Consider the following 21,455-nt stretch of genomic DNA (forward strand, 5'->3'; position numbering starts at 1 on the left):
CAGTCATGTTTTTGCTGTTGTTGCCAAGCTATTAAGACTGATTGGCGAACTGCTAAACTGGGCAGGGTCGCTGAAGTGAAGACGGGGGGATACAGCGAGCACCGTCCTGCTCTCCCTGGCATGGAGTCACCTTTGGCTTGTGGGCAGACACACGCACACACGCACACACACACACACTTCCTTCTAGAGAAGAAGCATTGGAGCCCAGGGGTGTCAGGGGACACACTCAAACACAAATAAATGTATGCGCATGCACAGACACTCACTCACACATGCTCACACACTCGCACACAGAGCAGGCCACATTGATTTGCTGTTCGGCGTTACCAAGCAGTGAGTGACACGGCTGAGGGGATGCGTCCTTTCTCTGGACCACAGCACACACCCAAACGTCTTGTGAGTTTTCTCCAACGGTCTCTGCTCCTTCTCTGGTATACACACACACACACACACACACACACACACACACAACAGCACAGTTGTGTATAGCCTGGCTTTGTTTCCTTTGTGCCTCCAGCTTTTCAACATATCACTATAATTCTTTTACCTGCAACTTCCCATTATCTGTCCCAGTGTATATATATATATATATATATATATATATATATACACACAAACCAAAATAAAACCAAAAAATAAGTAAAAATGCTTTAGCCACCACACACACACACACACACACACACACACACAGCCCTGATCTAGAGACAGCCATGTTTAGCTACAGGGGACAGACAGATCAGTGTGCTAGGCCCCAATAACTGATAGCTCCACCACACTATTTAGACAGCTAAGCCCAATAAGCAACACAATGCAGCAAAATACAGAAAAGCACAAAACAAACACCCACACCATCACAGAACGTGGGAACACCTGTACAGTCACACGCTAACGGTCCTGTTAGTTGCATGCAACTGTCCGGGAGCACGTGTGCATGCGCCTCTGTAACTTGTGTGTCCGTAAGTATATATACGTGTGTGTGTGTGTGTGTGTGTGTTTCTGTCTACGCACACTTCATCACTGGATGCAATAGACCAGACAGTGCCAGAGGCAAACACCAGCATGATGGGTAAGAGAGCACAGTTGCTGTCGGAAGGCCCTTTTTTCAAAAACACAGCTGCTCTCCATGTCGGGACATTTTGGGAACTTTTGAGTGTGTGTGTGTGTGTGTGGGGGGGGGGGCTCCACAAAAGATACACAATCCTTAAAAAGAGTAAGCATCCCCGAAGCCTCAAAGGCTGCCCACCTGAGAATACCCAAGTTATACCTTTGAGGAGTGAGGTGAAGGAAGGGGGAGAAAACACACTTACACGACAGCAGTCACACTGAAACACACACACACACACACACACACACACACCTGCCTGCAAACTTGCGCTGTTAAAAACCTGTCACTGAGTGCAAGGTACTCCAAAACACATTGTCTGTCATATCAAGTATGTGTGTTTGTGTGTGTCTGTGTGTGCGTGTATGCCCATGCCAGGTACGACAATGCCAAGCAGAACTGAGTGTGTAGGTGCTTTTCTTCTGCTGCTCTTCACTGGCAAGTAATGTAACCTAATTGTTCAATGACTGCGCATATCTTTTAATGATCTAAATGATCTCCACGGGCCCAAACCTCATTTACATTCTGCTCAGTCCATTTCAGCAGGTCTCTTCGCCACCTCCCATGAGCCCAGTGAGACCACTTTACTCACAGTGGGCTTATGGTCTCATCCGCTAATATGTGCAAAATTTGAATGCTCACTCAGGGGTTCAAATTGCGGCAAGCTGACAATGAGTCAGACGGCTATACCCCATATATAAAGGAACTGCTGGAAGAAACCCACGCGAGACGGAGCAACTGAAAGGCTGTTTCCTCTTTTCCGCTCACTTCATATCACCATATACACACGGTACAGATACACATGCATACACACACAACATCACATATACACAAGGCTCGGCGTTTTCAGTTTTTATTTTTCAAAGTCATCCAGCATGTCGAATTTCGCCACAAGAGGACACTGTTACACAACCTCACACGAACAGGAACAACTTTTGGATCCATGGAAACATAAAATCCGGGTGAAAATCAGTTTAAAAATCTGGGTATTTTTCAGTGAAAGTTGGTAAAAACCGAAAACGCCGAGCCTTGCATATGCACTCTCTCTGACATGAAACGTTCTGCGGGGTCAGGTCTCCATTATAGCTCTGCTATTATGTTTTTTTCTCTTTCTCGCCACTGGCTGTTTTATTTTCAGCCTCATGTTCCCTTGGGTGTTCTCTTACACAGCAAAGGTTACATCCATGTCACCTCTGTGCTTTAATCCGTATTTTGCAGTTGAGCATCAGAGGGTCTAGCCATGTGAGGAAACCCAGATTAAGTTAGTACGACTATGTTTGTGCATTAAAAACAATGGTTTTTAATCCAGCAAGTATACTGGACATTAGCCAGATTTCTCGGATCTTCTGTGGTCCATCAGGACATTTAATTTGTGGAAGTCATTTTGAGAGACTGTATGGCGTATGATACTATTGTGGACTGTTTTATAAATGAGTTGATGCCACATACTGTACTGTGATCATCTGGAACTGAAACCCTTATTTTGAAAGACTAATTCTGCCAGTGCATGGTCTGCTAATACAGGAATTGCCAGTGAAGTGTCCATTCAGATTTCATGATCTCACACAATGTATGTTGTTATGGACATGCAGTGAGCAAAAGCACAAAAAGGATGGATGTTGATGATGTATCAGTCAAAAGCGGATGTCCAAAACAGGAGATTTCAGTCTGAAGATTTGATCTGTGATTTGGGTAAGCGTCTCAGTGGATCTTTGGCTTGGGGAGGCGTGATTGGCTAGCAGGGATAAGGACCCTAGTTGCACCAGGGTCTCTGAATTCCCCAGGAGTGGGCTCGTCCTGGCTGGAGTTGTTTGTTTTGGTGTCACTGCTCTGTGGATCTCTCAAGGGCTCCATTGCCGTGCGGGCTTGAGGCAGTGACACACGTCCCAGACCTGGAAGCTGAGCTTGGGGTCCTGAGTTAAAGCAGGGTAGGCCTCTGGATGGAGGGGGCAACTGCTTGGCCCGGGGATTACCCAAACACCCTGAGAAGCATCCTGCCTTGAGAGGGGTGGAGCCACTGGCGCGCCCTGGCAGCAGCGCTGGGACGGACACACGCTTGTGGAGACGTGGAGGCTGCAGCACACGAGGGTGCATCAAAACATCAGAACTGGGAGCACCAGAATTCGGCAGTGTCTCATCAGTTGTCTGTCCCAGGTCTACCCCTGACTGAACTGCTGACGTCCATCTGTCTCTGGCAATGGCCTCCTGTGGAATGCTGGAGCCCAAGTGGTCAAGGACGTGGAGGTGTGCACCGAGGAGAAGGCTCAGCTTTTCTGAGTCTGGGGCCAGGGTACCTGCTGCACCTGATACGTCTGTAGCAAGGGCTCCAGAAGGGGTGGCAGTGTTTATATGGGGTCCCCTGTCTCTACTACCTCTCCTTTTGGGGTCACTGTGGCCCTCGGTTAGGGGAGTTTTTACTAGTCTTTCCTGTTGGAAATGCTCGTTGAGGCAGGGGTTGAAAGGCTGTAGTATTCGAGGCTGCAGGAAAAATAGAAGAAATACATATTAATTGCAGTTCAGAAAAATTTGTCTCTCCAAAATGGAGTTGTATAATCCATGTATAATAAGGCTGGACCTTGAGTCCCTCTTCATCAATTTTAAGAATTTTTTGTTTGGTTGGACCTTTTTTGAGCCCTGTAGAAACAAGGCCTTTATTTATTCATTTTTGCAGTGGGAGAAACAGGTTGGAATTCAAAACTGAAAGGATTATTTTCCTTTTCATTGATTCTATTAATTTAAGAATTTATTCTATAGCGTGTAAGAACTGCCCTGTCAGATATGATTGTTGATCCCCAACTCACGATCTTGTAACCAGGGCTTTGTCTAAAGCTGCTTAGCTCAATGAGAAAGTCAGACAGTTATTTGTGTTATGATATTATGGTCTAAATAATGTTTATGCTATTACTGGAATTAGACAGATTGTTTTTCTTCTAAGTAGCTTCTTAAAGGGATAGGAAATAGAGTCACTGTTACTGTGCCAGCTTCAGTCTTGGTATCTGGCTTGTGTTCTCACAAGTGGGTAAGAAACCTCTTATGTACGGCCAAAGCGGTGGAGTGACATCTGTGTATCAACCTTGTGGCTCTGTAGGTGGAGCAAGGCTTTAGGGTGTCACATCCCCCACCAAAGAAAAAAACAAAAACAAACTCAAATGGCAACTAAAACTGTGTGGAATTAAAGTTGATTTGATGTGAATCCTGGCCAAACGGCCTACACACCAAGAGTGGATGGAAAAGGGCTCAGTGTGGCTTAGACTCACACTGGCGGAGGAAAAGAGATAATTAAATATTCCAGGTACGTCTAGCACACGTATTTGTAAAAGCCTGCCTATAATGTCTGTCGCTGCAATCCGTCCACTCCGTGTTGCACAGTGAATGTCCGAGGCCACAGCGCCATCTCCTGGTCCCATGCCACACTACACCACTCAGCCCATCCTCACAATTGTTGCTGTGCTGGTCCTGCTGATGCTAATTTATTACTTGGCATCTTCAGAGTGTTTTCAGCTTTTGGCTAAAAGGGCCGGGACACGTGTTTTCACATTATAAAGTTCGTAGTTCATTAATACCTGAATAAATTATTGTGCATCTGTGGGCTTTTGACATTCAAGTGTGTAGTCTGTCCCAAGACATTGGCACTGCACGGATTACAAATTATTGAGTCTTATAAAAAGGGAATGCCATTGAATTCAAACTCCCCAATTGTACCTGGCCAATCACCCCGCTCTCCGAGCCGTCCCGGTTGCTGCTCCACCTCCTCTGCTGATCCGGAGAGGGCTGCAGACTACCACATGCCTCCACCTATACATGTGGAGTCACCAGCCGCTTCTTTTCACCTGACAGTGAGGAGTTTCGCCAGGGGGATGTAGCGTGTGGGAGGATCACACTATTCCCCCTCCCCCCCTGAACAGGCCCCCCGACCGACCAGAGGAGGCGCTAATGCAGTGATCAGGACACATACCCACATCCGACTCCCCACCCGCAGACACAGCCAATTGTGTCTGTAGGGACGCCTGACCAAGCCGGAGATAACACGGGGATTCAAGCAGGCGATCCCCGTGTTGGTAGGCAACGGAATAGACTGCTACGCTATCCAGACGCCCTCGAATTCATTTCTGTACTATAGGAAAAGCTCATTCTGAGTGGCTGAGTACTCACTACTGACTGCGGCAGCCAGAAACAAGATAGAATAGCATCTCCAAATCCCCTAATTATGCAGGGGGCTCGCTAATGCAGAGCTCCACAGAAAATGAATTGGCAGAGATGGAAAAGGTGACAGTGACATTACTCATGATGAGTTTCTGGGGATAATGGTATATTTTATAACATTTAATTGTAATCTGTGAAACAAATATTCTAGCAGTCTACAAAAATCATTTTCCCATTCTTGGTTAATGGAGCATTGTGTCTTTAGTATAACATCATAGATTAGAGCATTCGGTACCCTGTTTTATAGCAGCTTTGGGACAAATAGGTTCACGTTCACAAATACTGACCATAATGTCCTTGGCACACAACGTGTGACATTGTAAATTCAGTGGTATACATTGAGTGCATACATTTTCACATGTATTGTCAAAATAGTCAAAATGCTGAGCCATACAGTACAGTCATGGTAACCATGATGCTCTCTACTGTATCTACTGATGACTGGAGATCATTTAAGGCTTTCTGAAACACTGCCGATAAGTCAGTATCTTACTTCACCATCTACTATAGTTACCACCTTCCCTGGACACAATCTGTCTAAGGAAAAAGTGGAGATATCAGGATCTGACCGAGATTCAAAGGCATCTAAGAGATGTCGGGGGGCTAGGATAAGAAAACTCCTCTAGAGTCTAAATCCAGTCAGACTAAATGTCAGAATGAAAATCATCATCAGAGTCAGCATGAAAACTACCCCATTTGCTTTCCCGAGGTTATACTGCTCTGGATTACACATGAGGATAAGAATGACAGTGTAGTGCCACATCTATTTCAGCGCTAGTTCAAACTTGATAATGTTATTTTATATTGATGGCCATGAGGACAGTTATTTGGCTGTTGTGCCAATGTAAGCATTATGGATCGAGCTAGGTGGCGTGCGGGCAGGGAGGTGTGATTGCTCACATTTGTCTATTAGAAACTGTGATGCTGAGTATGACGCTGCTGTTAAGGATAAAGGCCATCGCTCAGGGCAGCGGTAATACGCCTTCAGATATAATAGCAAAGAGTTATTCATAACCCTTATTCTTTCAGACAGATCTGTGCTGGGTTATACATAAAGCTGAAACACTTAGGCAAACACAACGCCAGCTCACCCAATGGAAATATGAAGAGAAATACTGAGAGGAATTCATAAATGCATGCGTGATGGCTCATAAGCACTCCACTCATTACGGTGGAGCCGATAAAAAGTGATGATAGTCTGAAACAGACTGCAGAGAAGAAACAAAAAAGCAGCACAAAACCAAGATAGGAAAAACGTCACACTCCAATACAAAAGAAAAAAAAAGGCTAATGGAAAAGGAAGATGAAAAATATGAACAATTAATGAGCTCCAAACTCGGGAGAAAGAAAAAAAAAAGCAGCATATGTGTAACCCCAAACTCTCTTCCGGGGTAAGAGCAGAGACGGAAGCTGCAAGTGACGTTACACAAGGTCAACATGTCACAACAACAGAGAGAACAGCAGGAAAACCCCGGTGCGAGGCATGCAGATGAAGATGTGGATGGGCATGCTTCTGTCGTGCCGCGTCACAGCCAGCCCCGGCCTCGCGTGCTGGCAGGAGGCTGAGAGGGAGGCAAGTCATGTGCATGTTAAGAAAGGGTTACTGTACCACGCGTTGTCAGTGAAGTATTGCACTAGGGGCTCCACTCCTTGCCATAGGCGTTATGTGTGGCGAGGCAAAGGGAGAAAAGGCAGAGGACGGAAGACCAGTTTACAGACATGAGAGCACAGAGGAGAAAGGAGTGAGGACGCAGATGGAGAGGGAGAGAGAGAGAGAGAGAGAGAGAGAGAGAGAGAGAGAGAGAGAGAGAGAGAGAGAGAGGTTGGCCAAACATATAACATATACAACACAAAGAAACCTACTGGGGTTAAGACGCCATGATTCCAGCACTGAGAATCAACTTGTGCACTGAAACAAAGGCCACGAGATATGCTGAGAAACAAACCAATTTTATGCAAACCAGAGTCTCTGCATCTTCCATTCACACACACACCCATATGACTGTAATCCCCCTTTTTTTTGTATTGTTTTTTTTTCTATTTCAAATCCCAGCACTGCCAATTCCTATTTTCCATTCAAAAGACCTTCATTACCAGCAATAACAAACTGCCGGCTGGTTTGTGTACGAGTGCTCTCGGTAGGGGGCCAGAGCATTACTGCTTTGCTCAATGAATGGGAAAATACATACTTTTCTCAATCCTACTTTTTCAATTCATACCTCCCTCTGACTGAATATTTACTGGCATATATATATACTATATATGAATATCACAACTACTCTCAGTTTTCCTTTCATTCACATTTTGAAGTGTTGTCGGGGTTTGTCCTGTTTTTATTCAAACCAGGCCAAGGTGTTGGAGAACACAATTTGACTGATAGCAGGGTTTGCCGACACTTTTTTTTAATCAAAAATAGTCCAAACACAAGCGTGCCTGATACTGAAACCCGTCTTACATAGTAAAAAAAAACAAAAAACATCCCCATACTTCGCCGCCCAACCTGATTCGCCAACAAGTCTCGCCAAGGTGGACCAAAGGAACTCGGGGTCTGACCCCCCCCCCAGTCTTTCATGATGATCGTTATGATTCTCTTTATATTTCTCTTTCGCTACATCTGGCCTATTTGCTCGTCCCTTTCTCTTCACCAGCCTCCCCTACCTGCTAACTCATCAGCAAAGCACAAAAGAAGAAGAAGAAAAAACGCTCTTAATGGTTGTGGGACCGGGTGAGCGAGGCGAGGTGGGGCGGTCTTCCTCCCTGTGGTCCCAACTTTCCTCCATGAAATGAGATTGGATCGAACTCCATTCAAAGAGCAAAGCCAGACAATTAGTTGTTAATTTTTTGCTACTTTTTTTTTCGCTCTCGATAGCAACAATCTGCAAAGTAAGGTCAAAGTGCACCGTTTCACCACCTACGGAAGACTCACAAACTGATGCAGTCACTGATAAAAAAGACTTTGGTCAAGTGCGTTGTCCACATTATCAGAACTGATTCCCCGTTAAACAACGCTACAAAAGGGAAAACGTTATCTGTAGCTTCATTCACGCATTGTAATATAGCATTTAGCTGCACATTTTGCCCAGCAGACAGACCAAAAAAATGTGAGACAACAAATGTGGGTTAATGGACAGATCGGTAGCAGTCTAATACCGAGACGTCTTGAGAAACCGTAACTGAGACAGAGAGAAAGAAAGGCTATGCTTTTCATCCAAAAACGCCATTTTGGTCAACAACAAAAAAACCCCACTCTTTATGTAGATTTTAAGAAATACGATTTATTCCGCCCTTAAGTGCGTAACTACTTGCCAACCAAAGGGAATTTTACTCAGTGGGGGCTTTTTAAAGTGGATATTTTCGTTTTCGAGTGAACTTGAAGAAGTGCTGGGTGAAGGAAGGCAGGCGTCAGAAAGGTTAGAGGGAAAAACAACCAAACAAAACGTAGTTTAAGGGGGGCAGAAGAAGCATCCAGTGTGTTAGTGACTCACTCTGTCTGCGCTGCAGCATGCTGGCATGGGGCGAGCCCTGCTGCTGAGCCTGCCACGGGGATGACAAGGGGGCAGGCTGCACACCCTACACAGAGAGAAACACAAAGGACAACACACATGACATACCAACAAGTCATCACCGCAGACACACACACATGCACGCACACACAAACACATGTGCGTATGCACACGGACCCCATTGATAAGACACATTAGTAAAAAACAAAATTAAGCAACACATCAGACGCCATGTCAATGTCAAATCCGTAAAGTTAATTAATAAACGCGCCCTGCGACTGCGAGAGAGAGAGAGACAGAGAGAGAAAAATCTTTCAAATTTCATCTGTGCAGCTCATTAATTTAGCCCAGTGTGAGTTGAATAGTCTGATATTGTCGAGCATTCAAATGGAAACACGTGCACAAATCACAGTTCACAACATCACTCATCAATCTCCCCAACGCACATCCACAGAACACACACGGATGAAAAGCACGTGCCGCGCCGCATCAATACATTAAGCTGTAATAAAGTCAACACAAACTCATCCAACCGTGAAGGACACACACACGTGTGCACACACACACACACACATGCAAGCACACACAGAATAGTGAACTGTGAGTGTTTCTATTATGGCATATCACTTCTCCAAAAAAAAAAAAGAAAATGGCAGTGACAGGCAGCCTACACTTGAGCTCTCAGTTCTAGATGAAAGCACGAGATACGGCGGTGAAGGAGAGAGAAAAGACAGAAACTAAGACGAGTACAACAGCACCATTCTAGTCTCTCCATCCGAGCCAAAGTTCAGTGCCGATGCCAGTTGGCCTGAAACAGACAGGGATCACATCTTGACGGCAAATAACACTGATGAGCCTCTGAAGAGGAGCCGGCACAGCCTGACCAAGACATGTCAAGGCCCACGTCTGCCATTACAGTCCCAAACCCCAACACCAGACTCACACAGAGAGCTTTGGGTTGGTCCTGGTCTAAAAGGGGCGATAAAGATAGAGTACAATGGCATCCGGGTAGTGCGGTGGTCTATTCCGTTGCATACCAACACGGGGCTCGGCGGTTCAAATCCCCATGTTAAAACCGGCTTGGTCGGACGTCCCTACAGACACAATTGGCCGTGCCTGTGGTTGGGAAGCCGGATGTGGGTATGTGTCCTGGTCGCTGCACTAGCGCCTCCTCTGGCTGGTTGGAGTGCCTGTTTGGGGGGGCGGGGGCTGGGGTGAATAGCGTGATCCTCCCACACGCTACGTCCCCCTGGCAAAACTCCTCACTGTCAGGTGAAAAGAAGCGGCTGGCGACTCCACATGTATCAGAGGAGGCATGTGGTAGTCTGCAGCCCTCCCCGGATCGGCAGAGGGGGTGGAGAAGTGATCAGGACGGCTTGGAAGAGTGGGGTAATTGGCCAGGTGCAATTGGAGAGAAAAAGGGGAGGAAAAAAAAAGGTGGAGTCCGATGACGTGGATGATGGCAGAACTCACTGAGTCATGCGTGGGTGTCTCCCCTATACTCTTCTTATGTCAACACGGAATAAGGCGGATGACATCACACACGGGCCAATGTCAAGATCTTTTTGGCATCTCTGAGCTCCGACTTAAACAGCATGGCTAAATTTTCCACCTAGTTGTGGCCTGGAAAATGTCAGGAAGAACAAATGGAATCATCTATGAGGGTTTTTTGGGGGGGGGTATAACTGGAAGGATGATAAGATTACAAACTTTGAGCATTTGCAGCAAAAAGAGAAGATTTGAAACCTGCTTTCCAGCACTACTGCTGCTGTCAACAGCCAAAAAAAAGAGAAAAAAAGTCATCCAACTCCTGACGTAAAGGTTATGATACTTCATGTTGTAAATCTTTAATAAGGACCTGCTCCTTGTGCATAACATGTAATCATTACCAAAAGGGCAGCAGAATGACAAGTAGAGAACGAGACGCTAACACTGTTTCTTCGATCACAGTCAGTTCAGTACGTATGGACAATACTTGCTTTGTGCTTTCTTTTCTTTTCTTTTATTTCTTTTCTTTTTTCTTTTTTGGAATTTCCCCCCTTTTTTGCCCCAGCTGTATCTGGCCAATTACCCTACTCTTCTGCTCCACCCCCTCTGCCGATCCGGGGAGGGCTGCAGGCTACCACATGCCTCCTCGTGACACATGTGGAGTCGCCAGCCACTTATTTTCACCGGACAGTGAGGAGTTTCGCCAGGGGGACGTGGCACGTGGGAGGACCAGACCAGAGGAGGCGCTAGTGCAACGACTAGGACACATACCCACATCCCACTTCCCACCTGCAGACACGGCCAACTGTGTCTGTAGGGACGGCCGATCAAGGCGGAGGTAACACGGGGATTCAAACTGGCGTTCCCCGTGTTGTAGGCAATGGAATGGCCCGCTACACTACCCGGACCCCCCCCCCCGGTTTGTGCTTCCAAGTGCACACTCATCTCCTCCCTCCATCTACTGATGAACCCAATCAGCTCTCAATCAGCACGCCTGTTTCAAGATGGACCAAACACGACAGATTAAACCAGCTACTTCCTCCGACAAACCTCATCTAATACGTGGATTTCACAGCTTTCATGCACTCATTCGTCTGTCCTTTCCTCTCCCTCGCAGAAGCCGGTGATGGCTGCTGATGCTCTGCCTTGTTGTTTTTAGCCTCGGTTCTCGCAGTTTGTCACCTGACATGGCGTGTTTTTCTGCTGCTCGCTTTCGATTTTGCCTGCACGCGACCTTAATCCCGCTAATGTACGAGGCTGTGTGGGTTATATAGCTGCCATGCCCGTAATGAATCATCTCGCCGCCACAGCCGCCATCATCCTCGTCACACCGCCGTTCCGAAGCGCACGAGAAACCACGCGTGGAGCGAGTCTCCGCCATCGGGGGTTTAAATGGTGCTCCTTTGACCATGACAACGCAGCGGCCATTCACACTTGAAACAGTGTGCTGATGGAAGAGAGGGAGACATAATCATAATGTAGCTCAGACTCTCGGTACTAAATGGAGTATCGGCAGAACAAGAATGGGGATTCTGTTTTGGGGCAGCAAAAACGGCCTACAATTTCAACATCACGCTCCAAAATTACAATTTCAAAAACATATTCCCGTCCTGCAAACCAACTTTTACCTCTCCTCGCAGGGGCTGTTGTTGTTCTAATGGATTTCATGTTTCGGCTCATTCGTACAGGTGTGTAAGCGCAGGACAAGGGGAAGGCAGAGCAAGACAACAAAACCAGACAGGGCAAAACAAAAGCAAACATGGAAAAGAAAATTTAAAAAAATTGAGCAAAAGAATTTTGTTAGACAGGGACATGGCGGCCACAATAAACAGCATCTTATAGTTGTATGTGTATGCAAGAATGTTTTGTGTGTGTGTGTGTGTACGCGTGTGACATACATATTGACGGTGGGTAATGGGATTGATAATGAAGAAAAAATAATTCATAGAAATAAGGAGTGAATAGATAAGTATATAATAACAGTGAGAAATAAACGAGAGGGGAAGGAGGCAAGTAAAATGAATAAGTAAATGGGGAGGGGGCTAAGAGGTAGAGGAGTATAGGGGAAGCTGAATCTATTGGGTGAGTAGGGTGGGGGCAGGGAGGGTTGTGGAACCTGAAATGATGGTCAGGGGGTGATGTGATGTGATAACCGGAGTCCAGCCCCCTATCGCCCCCTCGGCCTTTTGATGACTGTGGGGATGAGGTATGAATTGGGGGGCCGTGGGGAGCCGGGCCCAAAGCGATGGACAAGGACCCACCCCCCACAACCCAGACCCAAGTCAGTCGATCGGGGGTTTTTTTTGCATTAATGGTGGAGCTGGTGATGGGAGGTGAGGAACAGACACCAGCCAGCAGGCAGGGGCATGAACCTCACCAACACCCACACCAGCCATCCCAACAGGTTTAATCTTTATTCATCCATTCTTTCTTTTTTCCTCTCTTCTTTCCTTTTCCTTTCTCCCACCAGAACTTTGATGTTCATAGTGGGTGGGTGGGGTGGGGTGGGGTGGGGGGGCAGGACCGGGCTCGGGCCGATGGGCAGGAAACCGTCGCTCACCGAATCCCGGCCCGCTACTCTGGATCAGGGTGGAATATTGTAATGTTAGCAGGGTGACGAGGCACTGAGCCCCGGTCACCTGAATTGGGTCTGTGGGCTGCTGGTGTGTTTTTCTTCTTCCTTTTTAGTGGTGGTAGCGGGGGAGTTGGCCACTAAATCAGTCGGGGGATGGGGATGGGGGGGTAGTATTTTTAAATAATAAGTAATCTGTACTAATGAATCTAGGGGGAGGAAGAGAGTCTGGGTATATAAGGGCAAGGGGGAAAGGAAAAAAACAGAAAAAAAGTATTCATCAAAAACATCATGAAAAACAATCCTGTTTGGTATTCGGCAACAAAAAAAAAAAAAAAAAATAGAAAAGAGGCTGAGTTTGGGTTTATATATGAAATTGCTGAAAAAGTCTCAAGGCTAAATAAAATATAATTAGGCCTCTCAATTGGCAGTTAATGGTAATTAATTTTGTCTAGCACGTTGTTCCATTTGCATGGAGAAGTGGGTGTCGGGTCATAAACAGAAACCGTAATCTTTCAGGAGGATTTATTAGTGAAAGTTCAAAATAAGAACATGATCATTGTGCGACATTTATAAACAACACTTAGCAGAGAGCTGGCTACTAAATAAAAACGGTTAATAATAACACACCTCACTCCTCCGACTAAATTGGGTGATTTGAGTAGCCAGACTTTGAGCATTTCACACACACACACGCACGCACGCACGCACGCACGCACACACTTCTGTGTGTGTGTGTGTGTGTGTGTTTCAGACCCCTCCTGCTGGACCTGGTTGAGGCAGGGTGAAGAATGTGTTCTCCTGATATAAAGCCCTCCACGTCCTTCATAAAACAGGTTCAGCAGGAGGTCCGGGCTAGAAGTCACCCACGAAGGCTTCATTTGCAGAGAGGAAGCCATTCGGCGACGGGAGTTAGGAGGGCGTGTCGATGAGTTAACTCTCCAGCAACTCAAGATGGTGACTGGCAATTTTATTGTGTCTCTGCAGCAACTTTTCCCATCAATATTTTGAATTTTCCAAACCTCGTCAAGGCTCTCAGCTGGAGGCCCGACAGCGCCTCACACGAGAAAGGAGACTACCGGAAAGGATGTGAGAGTTTTGACTTGTTGTACCGTGGTAAGAGAAGAAATGAAGTTTCAGGAAAAAAAATGCCGCAACAACAAAAGAGCACATACTAATAGTGTGAAGTACCACACCGCCCGTTAGTAGGAAAGCTGTTAGCACAGAACAGATGTTACAAAGACCAATGGTTGGAAGTCAGCCGACGCCAATATTGGCTTTTCCACTACAAGTGAACACTTATACAGCATTTTATGGGCTCAGTAAGTTTTCATGACTTTGCGGCGTCCAGGTAGCATAACGGTCTATTCCATTGCATAGCAACATGGGGATCGTCTGTTTGAATCCCCGTGTCACCTCCGGCTTGGTCGGGTGTCCCTACAGACACAATTGGCCTTGTCTGCGAGTGGGAAGCCGGATGTGGGTATGTGTCCTGGTTGCTGCACTAGCGCCTCCTCTGGTTGACCACAGTGCCTGTTCAGGGGGGAGGAGGAACTGGGGGAAATAGCATGAGCCTCCCACACGCTACGTCCCCCTGGTGAAACTCCTCACTGTCAGGTGAAAAGAAGCGGCTGGTGACTCCACATGTATCAGAGGAGGCATGTGGTAGTCTGCAGCCCTCCCCAGATCGGCAGAGGGGGTGGAGCAGTGACTGCAGTGCCTCGGATGAGTGGGATAATTGGCCGGATACAATTGGGGAGAAAGAGGGAGAGAATTTTTTTTTTCATGACTTTAATGCGCAATTTATGGACTCAAAACAGATAAAAAAACAAAAACAAAACAAAACCCCCCTGAAGCAAGCACATCATTAATCTTGAGGCAAAGCTGTTTTTTCTTAAATCCCTAATAAATCCCTTAGCTGGATGTCAGCTCTACGTCTAACCTCTCAAAATCAGACACAGCCACGACGACACTGATGACTTCAATCTAGTATCCTTCCATCGCTACACTCCATCCCTGAAAAATGAAAGTTTATCCTCTGAAGGTCAAAGCTTCATGCGACAATAACAGCAATATTGGGATGTCACCATTCGCTGTCCACCACGGAGTGTTCCCTGTGGGCAGCTGGGGAAAATACCAGGAAACACTCCTTAAATCTGGCTGGTGTCTCAATTCGCAGCCATTATTCCATTCTCGTCTGTCAAAGACGGTAAGATTGCACCCCATGTGCATGTGCGCCTGTGCGCTTGTGTGGAAATTTGAATACGCCTAGACTCATGTGGGTCTGTTACGGGAGGATTTTGGCAAAGCGGACATGAGCAGAGGAGTAAAGGCAGAATTTAAGCGAGGAAACTTCTCATCATCTAACTGCCTGGTGGCGACTGCAAACTCGGGTGCATCACTCTCCATCTCCCCCCCGCCTCTTTCATATTACTCTCTCACGCTTTGTGTGATTTTCTGTCACGCCGAGGACACATTTCTTCCTTAACAACGCATGTTTCCCTCTCGTCCCGAGTCTTACCCCTGGCCCTCTTTTGTCTTCTTTTTACCTCTTTTTCCCCAATGTGTCTTTCACTTCCACCTGCACCCCCGCCACCCACCAGCCGCCACCCGCCTCTCTCTCTTTCTCTGACAGCGCCTAATTATGACAGGTAGAAACGGTAACAAGCTACCACGAGCAGAGGGAGGGAAAGACATAAAATTACAGACAGAAAGAGAGAATCATAAGCTAAAGCAGAATAAGAAGAGAGTGATGAAGACGAAGATGACGAGACGAATGGGAGGGTGCCCGTTAGAGGCAAAAGGGGAGTGGGAGGTAGCAGTGATTATCCTTTCTGTCTGCCGCTGATGAAACGCCGCCTGCTGTGTTCCAGTTGTTTCGGTGCTGCTGCTCATCAGCTTGTTTGTTTATCGGTTTATTAACGAGGTCTGATGCCTGGTCCCAAGTCTCCTGAACTCATTGTTCAGCCCAACCCTCAGTGGTGTCTTCCCTTCAGCACAAAAGAAGTGTGGATGCTCAGACGCACACATAGGTGGCTGCACCTATGCAGCCAAAATTACACACACATGCACACACACCCATACAGAATATAACAAGGCTGCACCCATACAGACGCACGCACGGACCAAGAATGTGCATTATGTTAACAAACACACACGCACGCATACATACCTATGAATACACACACATACAAAGATGCAGTGGTAATTCTCGTACACATAGAAAATATTTACACAAGGCTGCATGGTGTTTAATTGTGCGAAACTATGAGCTATCAAACTGACATTTCTTACATTTCGTTGTCTACAAAAGGCAGAACCAGCAGTGAAAACATCATCGCTATTGTTGTGCTCACACTAGGGAACCATCGAAACACATTATTTTTCGAGCCGTGACAGTTAAATAGTTGCTCATACATTACCAGTCTGTCTCCCGCTGTGACAAGACTAGTGTCTCCAAATTTTGTTGGCATCTTGTAAAGTAACACAAAGAGATTCTGCACTAATATTAAGGCTTTTTTTTTTTTTACTAAACGTGGGTTGCCTACGGAGCAAGCTGGGTCCTCAAATTATACAGAAGAAATTTGGCATCCAAAACAGCCAATTTTGTTATGCCGCAAAAGCCTTGCTACACTAACACTGTGTACAGGTGAGTGGCCTGTTATGCGTCTGTCTCCTCCACTCTCTTTTTGTCTCTCTTTCATGACCAATATTATTTTTCTATGGACTGTCTGATGACAATGGGATCAGTCCCCTCCTCTCTCTCTCTCTCTCTCTCTGGACTGCCTCGAGGACTTTGGGATCTGGGATCCTGTTAGGGCTGCACCACTGTCTTCCCTTGGTCCCACTCCCATCCTCCTGGAGAGTTAACCTGTCGTTTGGGATGTTCTTGTTCATAATTGCTTTTGCATCATTTGTCTAAGGCTATGACTAATTTCCACCACTCTAAGCACTTCTCTCTTTTTCATTCTCCCTACGTGAATGCCGTGCCTGGGTCTGCACGTGCACACAGGACACATTCTGCAGTCTATTATCTCTCCAGGGCTCCATTGAGCAGAGCTAGTGTTGTGGCACATGGGCCCACTGGCTCCTGACTGCATCTGTGGGGTTGCTTGACATTGTTTTTGATGATCTCAAATTCACTCCATATGCTTTTCACCCTCTACGTACAATTTTATAACCTAATATTTTAATTTGCTTTGCTATATTCTACATGTTAACCGTATTTATTCTACATTAACTCAGCTCATCTCTGGTTGTAAATTGTAATTCTTTTACTCTTGTCTACTCTGTGCATTCGACACCTTTTGCACGTCTGTCCATCCCAGAAAAGGGATCCCTCCTTTGTTGCTCTTCCTGAGGTTTCTCCCATTATTTTCCTGATAAGGTTTTTTCTTGTGGAGTGTTTCCTACATAGAATGTCGAAGATGGCACCGTACTATGGTGACTTGCTATGAGCTACTCTCGCTTTGCCGTTTGTTTTCATGTGATACGTCGCTTTTGCTGCACAAAACGCATCTTGCACAATTACCTATGATTGCCAGACTTTACCTGACCTAAGATTAGACCTTCCCAACAGCTGGAAGCCGCAGAACTCACCGAGACAGATTACCTACAACAAACCAGTATCATCAAGGAGTATGGTCACAGTCAGCACTGCCGGAAGCGAGGTAAAAGAGGTGGTGCCCTGGTGAGGCTACGACAGTGTCCTACCCGGCCCCCGATTCCAAGCCTATTGCTTTCCAACGTCCAGTCCCTTGACAACAAGCTAGATGAACTTCATTGCCGAATAAGCTCTCAAAGGGAAATGGATTGTTTTGTGTTCTGCTTTACAGAGACTTGGCTGGGCCCTAATACACCTAATAGGGATGGATACACAACTGGAGGGTTTTTATGTGCACAGCATGGACCGTTTCATGACTACTGGCAAGGTAAAGAGAGGTGGTGTATGCTTCTTTGTTAGCAATTCATGGTGCACTGACATGGAAATAGTCTCTCAGCCCTGTTCGCCAGTGTTGGAATCACTAACAATAAGATGCAGACCATTCTATCGCCCAAGGGAATTCCCCTGCATGTTGTTAACTGATATCTACATACCACTGCAGCAGCACCGGACGAACTGTATGGACCCATTAGCAGCCAGGAGAACTTACACCCCGAGGCCATTTCAATTGCGGCAGGGGACTTTCACCACTGTAACCTGAAATCTGTGCTACCAAAATCCAACATGTCACCTGCTCAACCAGAGGCAATAAGACTCTCAATCACTGTTACTCCACAGTCAAGGCAGCTTACAAGTCTATCACACGACCTCACTTTGGCAAATCCAACCACCTGTCAGTGCTCTTGTTCCCTGCCTACAAGCAGAAAGTGAAGTGCATGCAGCCCACTGTGAAGTCAGTACAGTACTGGACTACAGAAAAGGAACCCATACTTCAGGGACGTTCTGAATTAACAGACTGGTCAATCTTCAAGGATTTAGCCTCAAGTTTGGATGAGTATGCTGAATCGGTCACTGGCTATGTTAGATTCTGTGTGGATAATTGTATCCCAGTACAGTGTATTCACTCTTACCCCATCCAGAAGCCCTGGATTTACAGTGACATTCGCCTGAGGTTGAGGGAGCATACCACTGCTTTTAAATCGGGGGACAAGGAATGCTACAGTGATGAGAGGGACTTTAGAAGGGAGGTGGAAGATTTAACCATATGGTGTCATGATCAAAACCTCTCTTTAAATGTCAATAAGACAAAAGAAATTATTGTTGACTTTAGAAAGAGCAGAGAAAACCACATTCCTATTTCCATCAATGGGTCATCTGATGCCATTGTTGACATTTTAAGATTTCTTGGTTTACACATCACAGACACCCTCACATGGTCTCTCAACACCAATTGCATCCTCAGGAAGACACAGCAGAGACTGTATTTTCTGAGGTGTCTCAATAGTTTTGGTACGAGTACCAAAACTCTATGAAGTTCTATGGCAGTACCCTGGAGAGTGTCTTGACAGGCTGTATCACAGTGTGGTTTGGCAACCTGACTGCTCACGACTGCAGACTGCTTCAAAGGACTGTAAAGACAGCAGAAAAAAATCATGGGCATGCAACTTCACAATATTTACACCACTTGCTGCAAAAGGAAACCCCAAAACATCATTAAGGATACCGGTCATTCTGTCCATGTTCTGTTCTCGCTCCTTCCATCTAAAAAACGTTACCAGAGCATCAAATCACACACCACCCATCTCAGTAATGGTTTCTTTCCACAGGCAGTCAGGTTGCTGAACAGCTGACACACCCATATGCACCTTACATTGATGCTTTATCATGTACTGTATATTGTGTACATAATGTATGGGTTCATGTGCACATAGTCTATATAGGTCTGTAATGTTTTTATTTTATTTTATTTATTTTTTAGGGGGGGGGGTGTCATTTGTGTTAAGGCAGAGAGAACCAGAGCACAAGAACTTCATTGTATTCTAAATACATATGACAATAAAGTTGAACTTGACTCATCTGAGTTGAGGGTCTAAGGGGATGTTGTATATTGCACTGATTGTAAAGTGCTTTGGGACTACCTTGTTACTTTAGGCTATACTAATTAGTGCAGTATCAGCTGCACCAATTTGTATAATATTGACGCAGCATCAGCAGTAATGCGGATGTTGTACCAGACTGTTGTGGTGAAGAGGTGAAGAGAGAGCTGAACCGGAAGGCAAAGCTCTCAATTTACCGGTCAATCTTTGTTCCAACCCTCACCTATGGTCATGAGTTTTGGGTAGTGACCGAAAGGGTGAGATCGCGGATACAAGCAGCTGAAATGAGTTTCCTCTGTAGGGTGTCTGGGCTCAGCCTTAGATATAGGGTGAGGAGCTCGGAGGGAGGGAGCTCGCAGTAGAGCTGCTGCTCCTTCACGTCAAAAGGAGCCAGTTGAGGTGGTTCGGGCATCTGATTGGGATGCCTCTTGGGCGCCTTCCTTTGGAGGTTTTCCAGGCATGTCCAACTGGGAGGAGACCCTGGGGTAGACCCAGAACCTGCTGGAGGGACTACGTATCCAGTCTGGCTTGGGAACGCCTTGGGATCCCCCAGGAGGAGCTGGAGGGCATTGCTGGGGACAGGGACGTCTGGAGTGCCCTACTTAGCTTGCTGCCACCACGACCCGACCCCGGAGAAGCGGCTGATGATGAGATGAGATGAGATGAGATGAGATGAGATGAGATGAGATGAGATGAGATGGCTATACAAATAAATTTGATTTGGCCTCAAAAAACAAAAAACAAAACACTGTAGGAAGATGGGCCATGAGGCTGAAAATTAAAAATAAACAGGCCAAAAAAGAAGTTTGAGCAATGTGGAAAAAAAAACATATAAAATTGATGTTTCGCTGCTGCTTTACGATGCTCTTTGAATAATGACTTACAGATGACAAAGTAAAGAAGCCTTGCCTGAAGCAAGATGACTCAAGGATCATCAGCTCATCCTCATTTCTTTGCCTTGAAGTTGTTTAAGTACACGAGAATATTCCCAAAACAGAAGACGACTACAATGTCAGAACTCAATCCAGTATTCTTGATACACTTCTTTATTCTTTTTCCTTCCATTTCTCTTTTTTATCCATGATTTGTTATTCATCCCTGCTTTGTGAACCAGATTGTGATTTTTGTGTGTGTGTGTGTGTGTGTGTGTGTGTGTGTGTGTGAAATGTGATATATAAACAAAGTTTGACTTGACTTCAGCTAATGGTGAGTGTCATGCAGAGCAAGGGACCAGGTTTTTGGTAGCTCTCAAGCAGGGATGGAAACCTAAACCTCCCAGTATCGAGGTAGAAGCTCTACTGACCAAATACTGACGGCAAATGACAAGACTTAGGCTTCAGACCCTAGAAATGTCCCAGCTTGTATCCATTGTCGGCAAAACTTTTCCTTTACAATAATGCAGTTGGCATTACAAGACTGTTGCAACTGGCTTTTGTAGTGAGGGTAGCGAAGGCGCTCCAAGCTGGAATTTAATGGCTAAAGATAACTTGATAGGCTTATATAAAGGTGCCTTGAACTGTCAAGAGAGAAAGAAAGAAAGAAAAAAGAGGATAAGACATAGCAGAAGAAAAAAAAACAAAATGCAGGCACATGTATACATAATGGTGGGAGAATGAAAGGATAAAAAATACAGGTAAGAATGCATGGAATAAGAAATGTGTGTGTGAGAGAAAGGATTTGATGAAGAGTAGAAATTGAGACACTGCAAGGAGGGACTGCTCGATGAAGGTACTTAACTTGACCGTGGGATACCACTGAATTTGATAGTGTCTAGAGGTATGAATGTGACAGAGAGAAAGAGAAAGAGGAAGGGCCCCTTCTCCCTCCGTTTGTTTACCCTATGCCCTCTGCCTTGTCACTTCTTCATAAATGTGGCAAACAGGCAAAAGATACCATCATTTTCTCAACTAAATGTTCAGAGAGATGCGGAGCTATCTGGGGAAACTGTCAACATCTATCTGTCCCCAGAAGGCATCAAAATGCTTGGGCAAAGTCTCCAGCCGTCTAACGGTGCAGCAATGTTGTATTATAAGGTTAGCAACTGCTT

General features: G+C 45.9%; 1 protein-coding gene across 1 annotated transcript in view; it reads right to left on the minus strand.

Annotated features, from left to right (window-relative positions):
• Positions 1-591: 591 nt before the first annotated feature.
• The window catches only part of ccser2a (coiled-coil serine-rich protein 2a), a 96,322-nt gene continuing 75,458 nt past the window's right edge, over positions 592-21,455 (minus strand). The window contains 1 exon segment of the mRNA XM_056292118.1: positions 592-3,580. Within this exon segment, the coding sequence (XP_056148093.1) occupies positions 2,804-3,580 (777 nt within the window). The 3' untranslated portion in view covers positions 592-2,803.

The sequence above is a fragment of the Lampris incognitus genome, chromosome 13 (genome assembly GCF_029633865.1).
Source record: "Lampris incognitus isolate fLamInc1 chromosome 13, fLamInc1.hap2, whole genome shotgun sequence".
Lineage (NCBI taxonomy): Eukaryota > Metazoa > Chordata > Actinopteri > Lampriformes > Lampridae > Lampris > Lampris incognitus.